The sequence below is a fragment of the Tyto alba genome, unplaced genomic scaffold, assembly GCF_018691265.1.
Source record: "Tyto alba isolate M040663 unplaced genomic scaffold, T.alba_DEE_v4.0 Super-Scaffold_40, whole genome shotgun sequence".
Taxonomy (NCBI): domain Eukaryota; kingdom Metazoa; phylum Chordata; class Aves; order Strigiformes; family Tytonidae; genus Tyto; species Tyto alba.
In genome coordinates, this window is record NW_024881316.1 from 26,991,351 (window position 1) to 27,004,404 (window position 13,054).

The window sequence follows — 13,054 nt, forward strand, 5'->3', positions numbered from 1 at the left end:
AAGTTTAAAATTGACAAAGTCTAATAGAAATAATTAGACAGAAGAAGTGATTTGGATAAAAAAAAAATTCTAATTGAAATGGTCTCATTATAATGATCTCTATGTAACAATTTATTTACACAAACTGTAATCCAATATTTATCCTGACTTTTGTCTGAATTATCTTATAGATTAGATACCCACCCTGTACAATCCCTAGGAAACTAAAGATATTTTTTGTAAAGCAGGATTCTTGTTGGGAAAGGTAGATGCAGAGAAGGGGGTCCAAGTGACAATGTTGTTGAAAGAATTAAAATATATTTCCTCAACACCAGGAGAGGGTAGGAGATCTTTCTTTGAAACAGATTTTGATTCTTCATTCTACAGTTCAATATGGCATAAAGGTTCATCTGGGGTTCTGGTCAGTAAACTAATAATGACAGGCTTAAAAATCTTGCTGGAATGCATTTTAAGGTCAACAGTATAGCTCTTCTAAGATAAGAGTTAATCAACATCTGTGAAAGATTATCTGCTAGGTATAATAATTTTTAAAATGTTTATGATTTTGCTACCTGTTGATTTATAATCAAATGAAGATTTATTTTAATGATCCTAAAAAGCTTATTTGGAGAAGATTTTTCAAAAAAAGCAAATCCCCAAACAACTGCACTCCCTTTGTTTCTCTAAAGTGTTTACAGAGATCTCTGAAATACTGGGAAGGATTCAGGACAATGCAGGATAATGTCTCTAACTCCAAGTCATCTAGCAGAACTGGATCAGCATATAATCTGAACATTGTCTTTTGAATACATTGTGTGCAATGTATAAATAGAAGTATGGAAAATGTTTACTAAACATATTGGGGTTATTCACAGATAAAAAATATTTAAACAAAAATAACGAATAAGAGATACCTGGTGGCTAAAGGTACAGAAGATTCATACTCTTTCTATAATTATAATCACTCCATATTTCTTTGCAGTCCAGTAAAAAAAAAAAAAAAAAAAAAACAAACAAACCCAAACCAAACCAAAATACAAAAGAAGGAAATAAGGAAGGAAAGAGAGTACCTATGGGAATAAAGTATATATATATTGTTATTCTCCAATATATTCAAGGTGACTTTGACAGGAAAGCAAAAAAAAATAACCTTTACTGTAGACATGACAATATTAGAATCCTTAAGGGTTCTGTAAATTCATTATATGTCATTTTAAAAATTACCATGAAGCCCTTATTTCAGTATGCTGACTTATAAATGAAAAATATTTTACACTGAATAACTGTACTACTCAGTACTCTGAACATTGTGCGACTTCTGTTCCTGATTGTTTAATGTCTTCTGCTCTGTTTGTACTTTATAACTTTCATCATGGCTATCTCAGGCTGAATCATCAGCACACATAAGGAAAATGTGTAACATTTCCTGGAACTGTTTGTGAATAAAACCAAAAATAAATAAAAACTAAAAAAAAAAAAAAAAAAAAAAAAAAAAGATAAACAAAGCCAACAACAGCACAAAAACCTGACATCCTGCTGTGGATTAAAATACCAAAACTACAGATAAAAAACCACAGATACATAAAATCACAGATACATTAATTTACTAAAAGTTTAAATAAATAAAAGATTAAATAAATAATGGAATGGGAGGGTTGGGAAAAGTTTAATTCATTTTTATAAATACTACGAGAGGAATATCTTCATTATTGTTTTCATTTGGGTTAGGAGCATGGTTTCCAAGTAAATTTTCTTGGTCACACTTTAGTTCATGATTTTGAATTTTCTTGGAGGTTTTGAATGAAACTAAAATGCAAGATGTATTCTATGTGTGCATTTGCTGTACTCCAACTACTAGTGAGCATTCAGTCCATTGGACCAGACCAGAACTGACTTGAAAAAATCCTTTTTTAAAATGTTTAATGCAGATTCCAATTCTTTTGTATGAACTGTTTTGCACTAAAAATGTATCCCTATCAGCGTGTGTGACTTGGTAACGTGCAGCCCATGTACTGTACTGTTTAGTTAGACATCTATGTGATTATCATCTTTGGAAGTTGGATTTCTTATCTGTTTAAAAGCAACATTCAATTTATGGTAAGTATTTGATTTTTTGTTTGGGTAATACCTTTACTGAGTAGATCAATCTGTTTTGTGTTACATCTATGGTCAAAAGAAACAGCATCCTGTATCCTGCTATTGAGCTTTCCAACTTCTTAAAGTAATTCCAGTGCATAAGAAATACTTCAGCTTCATAGAGATGGGATTAACAGCAAGAATATACAGGACTTCCTATTTAACTTCATATTTTTATTCCTTTAGAAATAATTTTGCTTGTGCTTCTTTTGAATGTAAACAGAGCTCACATTTTCAAATAAAAATACAGAAATGTTTGCTAGGTGGAAGTGGGAAAGCTCTGGGTTTTTTTCAGTTATTATTTTTGGTAAATGTAGAAGTCAATTTACTCCTGTTTAACAGCTATTATGTGCCTGTGAATTTAACATGTTACCATATTCCTATTTCTTTTTACATTGTGACAGCTGCATGTGGAGGAAACCTGACAGGCCCAGCAGGAGTTATTTTATCACCTAACTATCCACAGCCTTATCCTCCTGGGAAAGAATGTGACTGGAGAATAAAAGTAAACCCTGACTTTGTCATTGCCTTGATATTCAAAAGGTACCATTTCTAGACGAATGCCTCTCTTTAAAAGTGTTCTAATTGTCACATCTAAAAATGGCATCATTTATTACTTCTTAAAGCTTCTAATTGTATACTCTGGCTAAATCCTGGAGCATACGTCTAATATGTGCTGTATCATTGCTTCCAAATAACGTAAAAGAAAATAATACAGTTGTATGATATTTTTGGTATCGAATTTATTCCTGAGCATCAAAACTTTTTGTGACCTATAACATAAAAAACTTTGAAAAACAATGTAAATTTGTAGAAAAGCTTTTTGTACCTTAGAATAGAGACATGGACTGTAGTGGAAACTCTATCTGTAACTCAGTTCTTAAAGGTTTTTTACAAATACACACCAAATGCGTTTTGTTTGGAATGATTAGATCAGGAAAAAAAAAAAATTGCTCTACTTAGTCAGGAGATAAAAGATATCTAGATAATGTTGTCTCATAATTTTAAAAAAAGTTTTATTTACTTAGTGTTCCATCATCAAACTGTATTTGTTACATAGATTTTTAACACAAATTAAAGTTCAGGGATATAGTCATATTCCTGTCTCAATTTACCATTTCTATTTGAATCAGGCTTATATAATCATCTTACTTGCTATATCTATGAAAGCAAATGCAAATTTTCCTCTTTTTTGGATTCTCTGTCCTTAGTGATTTTTAAGCTAAGAATGGCAACATTGCTGTTGACTTGAGTAGGTTGGTGATCAATTCTGATTCTTTTAGGATGAGAGAATGGCATATTCAGAATTTTGTTGTATAATATTTGCATGCTTTTTTGAAAAAAAAAAAAAAAAAACAAAACCAAAAAACAAACCAACAAACAAACGAACAACCAAAACAACAAAAAAACCCCAACAGTTTATTTCTTTGATTTCAATGTGTTTTCTAATAAAATATTGATACACAAGAAATCAAATAATCAAAGTCTAAAATACTTGAAAACATAAGATCAAGAATGTGATAATTTTGTTCTTCAGGTATTTGATCAAATACCATTAGGGAATGAGAATAGTTCTACACTAATTACACTCTTGAAGATGTCACATGATAGGTGTGGTAAGCAGCATATTTTTGTGGACTGTCTAAATAATCAGACAAAATGCTCCATTTCAAGTAAGACAAAAGAAACCTAGTTACTCAGTATTCAGGTTTGTTTGTGAAGTCTATTTTAAGGAATATAAGTATGAGAAATATAATGGAATTCACAGTTTATGCTATACTTCCAGTACATTTTATAAATAATTGCAATCCAGTAGTACACACAGGGCTGCCTAAGTCTTTCTTAAATGTGATATCTGTGCTATAAATTCTAAACTCTCCAGACAGAAATCTTCCTTAGAAATCTGAAAGAAAAGTTTATGCCATAGGTTCCCAAGTTTTTGGCACTAACTCTTACAAAACTATCTGATATTGGAGCATATTATTGGAAATTCATCCATCTTCTGACTGATGGTGAAATAAGACTTTTCAAGGTGTAGACTGTGGGGTTGTTAATCTTGTAAATCTTTTCAGAAAACTGAAAAAAAAAAAGAAAAAAAAAAAAAAGGAAAAATAGAATACAAATGAAGGATGGGAAAACCAACACTGTTATCTGTATATCTGTATACATATGGGTATCGAATAGACAAAATGCAAAACACTGACTACTTTTCTTTTTTCATACTATATTTTTAGTATAAATGGACCATAAGGGTAATACCGATTCTTATTTAATGAAAAAGAGTGCAAATACATGCTGGTAACTTTGGAATAGAGAAGTAAATTGAGATAGTTTTACAAATATATTTAATGTTAGAACACAAATAGCAATGCACTATCACAAACTCCCTCTGATTTATATGTCATGTCAGTGCTGAAATAATGCTGTCTCTGCAATGCTTTCAATAACTTCCTCAAGTTTTAGAATATAATAGAAAAGAATAGAATATTTCAGTTGGAATGCACCTACAGTGATCATCTAGTCCAACTGCCTGACCACTTCAGGGCTGACCAAAAGTTAAAGCATGTTATTAAGGGCATTGTCCAAATGTCTCCTAAACACTGACTGTCTTGGGGCATTGACCACCTCTAGGAATCCTGTTCCAGTGTTTGACCATCCTCCAGGCAAAGAAACACTTCCTAATGTCTAGTCTAAACCTCCCCTGATGTGTTCTGTCACTGAATATCAGGAAAATCAGCACCTCTGACTCCATATCTCCTCCTCAGGAAGCTTCAGAGATCAATGAGTTCACCCCTCAGCCTCCTTTTTTCCAAACTGGACAAGCCACTTAGCCACTTCTCACAGAACATGCCTTCCAGCCCTTTCACTAGCTTTGTTCTCCTCTGGATGCATTCAAGTATTTTCACATCCTCCTTAAATTCTGGGGCCCAGAACTGCACCCAGTACTCAAGGTGAGGCAGCACCAACACTGAGTACAGCAGGATAACCACCTCTTGTGACTGGCTGGTTATAGAGTTTGAGGTACCCCAGGGTAGGGTTTGCCCTCTTGGCTGCCAGGGCACACTGCTGACTCATATTGAATATGCAGCTAACCAGCACCCCCAGATTCCTTTCTGCAGGGCTGCTCTCCAGCCATTCCTCTCCCAGCTTATACTTGTACCCGTCATTACTCCACCTCAGGTGCAGAATCAGACATTTTTTCTTCTTAAATTTCATTCTTAAATTAATCATTGCCCAAAGCACCAATCAATCTAGATCCCACTGCAAGGCCTCTCATCCCTCAAGACAGTCAACAACACCTCCCAATTTGGCATCATCAGCAAACTTGGTAATGGTGCATTCAAATCCTGCATCCAGATCTTTGATAAATATATTGAATAGAACTGGACTTAGAGATGAGTACTGAGGAACACCGCTGGTGACTGATCATGTCAGATGTAACTCCATTCACTGGAATACTTTGAGCTCTGCCCTTCAGCCAGTTCTTCACCCAGCACACCATGTACCTGCTCATCTCACAGTTGGACAAGTTGTCTATAAGGATGCTGTGAGGGATAGTAGCAAAAGCCTTACTAAAATCCAGAAAAACTAAATCCACCGCCTTCCCTTCATCCGCTAGGCAGGTGACCTTATCATAGAAGAATATCATATTAGTTAAAAAGGACTTTCTGTTTGTGAACCCATGTTGACCATGCCTGATTTTTGCTTTATTCTTTAAATGCCTTTCTATAGTACCCAGTATAGTCTTCTCCATAATTTTTCCAGGAACTGAGATTAGATTAACAGGTTTGTAGTTTCCTGGGTCTTCCCTTACACCCTTCTTATAAATTACAGTAACATTGGCTAGCTTCCAGTCAGCAGGGACCTCCCCGGACTCCAAAGACCTTTTGTAGAAGATTGGGAGGGTTATGTTTCTTTGATATCTGAAAAATCTACTTTCTTAGCATACCATTTTCTGTTCATTTTATCTAACATTTTTCATTGTTAGGCAGTATGCTACAGCTAAGACCTGTACTATTCTCAAGGAACCGGCTTTGAGATGATAGCAGTGTCTGCATATGATGAGAATATGGGCTGAGAATAGAGAGATGCAATATATTTTGTCAAATGTGTGTTGGCTACAGAAAGGTTGAAAACCATTGCCCTGCAAAATTTGCTTTTACTTGTTTTAGCTCTTTAGACTGATATTTTTTTTCAACACTTCTAACTCTGAACTAAAAATTCTCTGTTTTAGCAAAAGTTTCGAAACAATTTTTGGGCTTCTTCTACCTCTTGAAAATAAGACATAAAATATTATGCATTATATGAAGCCATTTTCATCTGACATTATTTAGGAAAATAATTTCTGATTTCTTAGCTAAAGATATTGTTCTTTTATGTCTTGCATGATTTGGAAATTTTGTGTCTAATGGTACTAACTGATGTAATAGAAAAAAATCCAACTGACCACAACACTTGCAAAAAAAAAAAAAAAAAAGACATTTACTATTTATTTATTTTGTTTTATAAAGACAATTAGAAAGAAAAAAATCCACTTACCTGACTGAGTCCTTTCTTGCTTTTTTTAATGCAGTTTTACTTCTATATTTTCTTAAGTGTTCCTAGTATATCCTTTTATCTAGCTCTCTACAAATTTCTCATATAAATGCCTGTGTTTTTATCTTTATGTTCTCTCAGAACTGATCTCAATTAAATTCCTCTGAAGGATATTCCATTCATATTATCATCACCTTAATTGCTTTGTATATACTTAATAATGTCATCAAATATGGCATAGCATAGATGGTTTAGTGGGAATAATAATAATAATTCAATTTAATTTAGCATAATTCTCTGATATACTCTGAGTATGAACAAAGGCAAGTTCCAGGGTAGTGGTCCTTCCATATGAAAGCACCTTGTTTATAAAATTATAAATTTATGTTTGTGGATTTAATATCAGTCAGTTTAGACAACTAGAAACTGGGCTTTTAACTTAAGCCAGTTGTCTGGGTCATTCCTGTGGTCATTGGTAAGAGGCAGCCTTTCTGCAGCAGGTGATTCCCTCCATCTTCAGAAAGGTGTTTAAGATAGGTGATATGATATGCTTCATTTTTACTGACTGTAGACAGCCTGCATGATGGCCTGATAGATCTTTTGGAAAGCTGAAGGTGTTCAAATCAATGATAAAGAGAAATACATTGAAAGTGAATACATTTTCATTGTGAATCATATTTAAAAATACTTTTATTTCTGGAGAAGAAAATGTGTAAGGAACAATATTAGCAGCCACAGTCACAGTAGTGCTTAACTCATAAAAAAGAACCAAACAATTATCTTTTTCCTTTTTTTTCAGTTTCAATATGGAACCCAGTTATGATTTTCTACATATTTATGAAGGGGAAGATTCCAACAGTCCTCTAATTGGCAGTTTTCAAGGCTCACAGGCTCCTGAAAGAATAGAGAGCAGTGGTAACAGTCTGTTTCTGGCTTTTCGCAGTGATGCTTCTGTTGGAATGTCAGGATTTGCCATTGACTATAAAGGTACTGTTTTCACCATATTGTATGGAAACATAAAGGGAAAGAAATATTATTTGGTATTTAATGAGACTCAAATCTGTTTATTTTTAGATGCAGTCATACTGAACTACAAACTACTTGTTTGCACCAGTGTAGATTTTAAAAATTGCCCTCTGTAAATGTGTGGAGGAACACAGAAATCCTTTCATTAATTCTCCTTCACATTATGCACATTTTCATCTTCCAGAAAAAAAAAAAAAAAAAAAAAAAAAGTAGAGCGAGAAGATGCACGTTAAAAGTAGCATTTGAAAAAGAGTTACAGAATAATGGAATTGTCTTAATTAGAATACATGACTGCTGCTTCCTTGCTGATACATACCTATACATTTTCCTTTCCACTTTGTTGTTGAATCTACATATGCGTTTTTGAATAACTAGAGCAGGACAGTATTTGCATTTTTTTGAGGGTACTTATTACTAGCCAGAGAATGGATTACACTTGCTCTTTATTAAAGAAACACACTCACTTCAAATGCTGGTTCCTTTTCTGGTCATAGATGGTGTCTCTGGCTTCATTGTCATCTCTGCTGAGATTTATCAACCTGTTTTTCATCAGCAGATATGCTGCCTCAGCTTCTTATTTTTGACAATGGAAGCTAACTACATTAATGTAAATGTAAAAAAGTAATAAAAATATCTAAAAATCTAGAAATAACATACCTGTAAAAGACGGGGAGATTAAAAAGGACTATTAAATCATTTTTATATTCAGTCTTCGTCTCTCATCCAGCATCATACATTACTCTTCATGTTGGCAAGGCTTTTCTTCCCAAAATAATTGTCATATTTCCATAGATGAAATCTTAGTCTGTTTGTTCTTATCTAAACCTGAAACAAAATATAAATAAAATAGAAAAACCTTTTTTCTCCAGGAAGTCTTGTTGGCCTGTAAGGAAAGAAAATGACAAGTTGATCAGAAGGAGATAAAAAGATAAAAATGCCTGTTGAAAATGTGCATACACATTTTTGGTGTGTGTGTATTTTTTGTTCCCAGTGTAGTCTGATTTGTGTGCCTCTATGCAATTGAAAGCTAAATAATAAGCAAATAAAAAATAACATATATAAGCCGAATAGTATATTTAAAAATGTTACTATATTCAATGGGTAGTTCGTTTGTGCTTAATGTTTTATTAAGTACATTATTTAAAATCTTATATAAAATGTATTACTTTACATTTCTGATTATGGACATCTAGTTTTGGTTTATGTTAATGTTCCTTGAGGATTTCATTAAAATATGTGTTTTAGTAACATTTAATAATCAAGGATGTAAACTTTGACTATGAATTTGACTCTGGAATTTTTAATAAAAAATCTTTGCCTCCTATAATGAACTTTATATTAGGTGCTTCCTTCCCTTCTAAAGAGTTCACATATTTAGCAAAATATTATTTCTACTAGTAATATTACATGATTTTTTCAAAGATTTTAGAGGGACTGAATTGTGTTTAAGCTTTTTGCTGGAAAAGTACCACATAGTTATTGACTGTATAGTAATACTAACAATTTGTTTTAATTTACTTAGTTATAAATAATGTTCTATGCCTAAATCCTTCCTATTTGAAGATTATCTCAATCATATTCTTGAAACAAAGTAATTTCTAATATAAATTATTTCTCCCATCACTTTTCTTTGTATTTTAACTGTATTTTAGTATTGTTAACATCAATGTCTATACTCACCTTGACTTAAAGATTTTATACTCATTAGCTCATACTAGAAAATAACTGTTGTTCTTATTTTGTAGAGTCTTCAAGCTCCAATTATTATTAGATTTTCTCTAAACATGAAGCATAAAAGAACAGTCCATTTTTAATGTTTGAATTATTCCATAGTATGACAGCTCTCTAACCAGAAGTTATTGAGAATAAAACATGAAACTTGGTTAAAAACCATAATAGTGTTAAGTGATGAATTACAGAAATGGTAGTTTTTCTTCTACACTATTAAACTTCATTGGAGTAATTCAGCTTTTGGAGAGTTTGACTAACAAAAGCTAGAAAGAAAATGCTGTTGATTAGATTCTCTCACTATAACTTCCCTGGCCAGATAACAAAACTAAGGCAAACATCCTTGATGCCTTAGTAAGCATACAGAAACAAGAAAAATATTTTAAAACCTGTTGAAAAATGTAAACTGACTGGAAAAAAACACTCATAATTGTTCAATTTTGTTGTTTTTTTTTTTTTTTTTTTAATTAAAAGTGCATAAGGATTTACTTTAATTCATTTAACAGAAAAGCCACGGGAAGCTTGTTTTGATCCTGGAAACATCATGAATGGGACAAGAATTGGAACAGACTTTAAGCTTGGTTCAACTATTACTTACCAATGTGATTCTGGATATAAGATTATTGATCCTTCAACTATCACGTGTGTAATTGGTGCAGATGGAAAACCAGCATGGAACAGAGCATTGCCATCTTGTAATGGTATATACTGTTTTCTTACCATTTCCCTTGTCCCCTCAATGAATTCAGAGTTTCTTAGTCTCTGAGGCTACTTGCACTATTTTCATGCATATAACTTGTATTAAAAAAAAAAATCTAAACTTAAAAAATAAAAATTATGATGTTCTGATAGGACTTGTTCTCCCAACCTTTCACCATCTTTGTTGCTCCTCTTTGGATGTGCTGCAGCACTTCAATGTCTTTCTTGTAGCAAGAGGCCCAAAACTGAACACAATATTCAAGGTGTGGCCTCACCAGTGCTAATATATACCTATACATACACACACAGAGACACACACATTTTCATTTACATATATATATATACATGCGGGTGTGCACATACATATGTACACATAAGTATATATGGTTTAAACTCATCTTTTCAGACAGAACTTATTATTATAGCAGTTTATAAAAGATTAAATAAAAATTTAGGAGAAATGTTCTTTTGAATTCTCTAGTTTTTATACCCAGAAATAAAGGTTTAGAACAGACAGACAGAGCTCCTGAAACAAAACCTGTATTTTAACAAAACAGGCATCAATATCTCACACTAAGTTCATTTTGAAGATCATCCAATAGATAATTAAAAATCAAAAATTTTGCAGATTATTTTTCTACATAATTCATTTAGTACTTTATTGACACTAATTAATATATGTAACTTCCTTTTTAATTTGTTAAAATTGTTCTATATTTATACAATAAAAATGTTGAAACAAAATAGAAGATGTTAGCCATAGCTCTGAAATGTCATTTTTATTTTCTGCATCAGTAATTATAATTCTTATTCCAAGGTGACAACTAATACAATGTTGAACTGTTTGTGACATCTATTCTAAATAACACTAGGAGTCTAAAGAAGCAGTAATTTCCAACTGAAAGACTGGGTATCTTGACACTGTTAATCTAGGTAAAGCTAAACTGGGATACATGCTTGTGAAAGTACTTTACATCTATTTATCTAGTAGGGTTTACTGTGTGTTCCATTTTAAAACACATACTCTTATGACTTTGGTTAAAGTGTGGAGGCTTTTAAAGAATCATTTACATGGCTGCTATACTTGTGTCTCTCATATGGAGCAAACCATACCAGATAAAGAAGTATTTATCTATTTATACCCCTATGTGGAGTCTTAAACAACTCTGATTTATGAGAAGGACAAAAATCTCAAATTGTGGATTATAATTGAACCACAAATTTCTGAGGACTGCATGAGTTCTTTGGATTCCTGTAAATCAGGTATCACTGTAATGATGGCTGTACCAAAGATCCAAAGGAAGTAGACTAAAGAATCCTTTTCGTCACAGGACACAGTTTTGAGTAAAATTGAGACAGTAACAATTTAAAGTAAAAGAAAAATTATGTGAGTGGAAAGTGTAGGCTAAATTATTTTATGTTTAAATATAGATACAAAATACAGATCCATTATATTAAACATAAGTAACTTTAAGGGTAGGAGTCATATAGGAGGCCAGAACCAAAATACAGTCAGGATCACCTTGTTGTCATGTAAAGCCTTCTTGTAATATACAGGTTAACCCAATCAGAACTGAAAATATCAAACAACAATGCTCATGATACAATCTTATCACAATGTTCTTAGTTTATATGTATTTATACTGATAGTTAATTGCCCCTTTTATAACTTCTTTAAAATAGTGTATGAAAAACTTTACAGTATTTGAAGCATAAAAATTGGAAAAGAACTTAAAATTACTGCTGTATAGTAAATTCTAAGAACCTCTGAAAATTATGAACTTAGGTCTTAAAGTCAATTACCTAATTAAGTGAATTAATTCAACTTTATTTCTTTGTGGTGTGATTTTTATTGTTTTTTTTTTTTTTTTGTTTTGTTTTGTTTTTTTTTTAAGGTAACATTTTACAGTCAGACATGATGAAAAAAAGGTTTATATTCATCTAGGAAACAGTTGGCAACTGCCAATAGGTATATTCTGAAACATTCGTGGAAAGTCTCAGGCATACTTTTCTCATTATTAATTTCACAATCCTTAATGAACTTATTAAAATACATCCTCTGAAAATGTAGGTTTTGCTCACTAAAACAAACGTTATTTATAGTCAAAACTGAGTCTTCTGTTTGGGATATGTTTGACCACCACAGCACTGAACTGATAAATTTTACAGACTTAACCTTCAAGATAACTTTTCTTGCATCCTTTTTAGGCTAAGCACTCACAGGCTTTCCTTACAGACTGGATATACTGCAAAGATGTTATCATAGATATTATCAAAAACATATCTAAAAATAGGAAAACACATTTTAGAAGGAAACATTTTTACAACTCCATACCTTTGGAATTTGTTTTACTTTAAGCATAAGTGATATACTTTAATTCCAGTGAAATCTTCAAGATTTGAGAATTTCATCTGGAAATTAGAAGATAGACTTTGTGGCTTAGTTTCTGATATCCTCAAACCAAGAAAAGAAAGAAATACAAAGATTTTAAATTCATGGCATGAATTGATTCTTTGTAATATTTGAGTTTCACCTCAGCCATGTAATCCTATTCAGCCTACTGATAGATTAAACTTCTCACCTTCTATCATTATATTGGATATTTTAATAATTCATATAAGCAGCTAAGAGAAGATACAGATTTGTAGTATTAATTGCTGCCTGTATAAGGAAGTTAAACTTGTAAAGATATTTCAAAGGTGATTTTAAAGCCCAGTTGCTGTCAGGGAGCAGAAAGCAGAAAGTGCAGGTCTGATCCACAAGGGCAGATAAGCCAGGATCTGAGGATGACCAAAGCATGGGTTGTGCCCTCAATCACCAGGCACAGTCCTGCAGCAGATGAGCCAGGTCAGCAGAGCCAGGAGCTGGTAGCAGAGTCCTTGATAGCACCAGACCAATGGGCCTGTTGTCCACTTGGACCCTAAGTCCTTCTCTTCAGAACTACTTTCT

General features: G+C 32.6%; 1 protein-coding gene across 2 annotated transcripts in view; it reads left to right on the forward strand.

Annotated features, from left to right (window-relative positions):
* Nucleotides 1-13,054, forward strand: part of CSMD1 (CUB and Sushi multiple domains 1) — a 1,179,538-nt gene that overhangs the window by 969,351 nt on the left and 197,133 nt on the right. For both annotated transcript variants that reach the window (XM_042802880.1, XM_042802881.1), the window contains exons 28-30: nucleotides 2,520-2,658; nucleotides 7,451-7,638; nucleotides 9,912-10,106. In XM_042802880.1, the coding sequence (XP_042658814.1) occupies nucleotides 2,520-2,658; nucleotides 7,451-7,638; nucleotides 9,912-10,106 (522 nt within the window). The remainder of the gene's footprint in view (nucleotides 1-2,519; nucleotides 2,659-7,450; nucleotides 7,639-9,911; nucleotides 10,107-13,054) is intronic.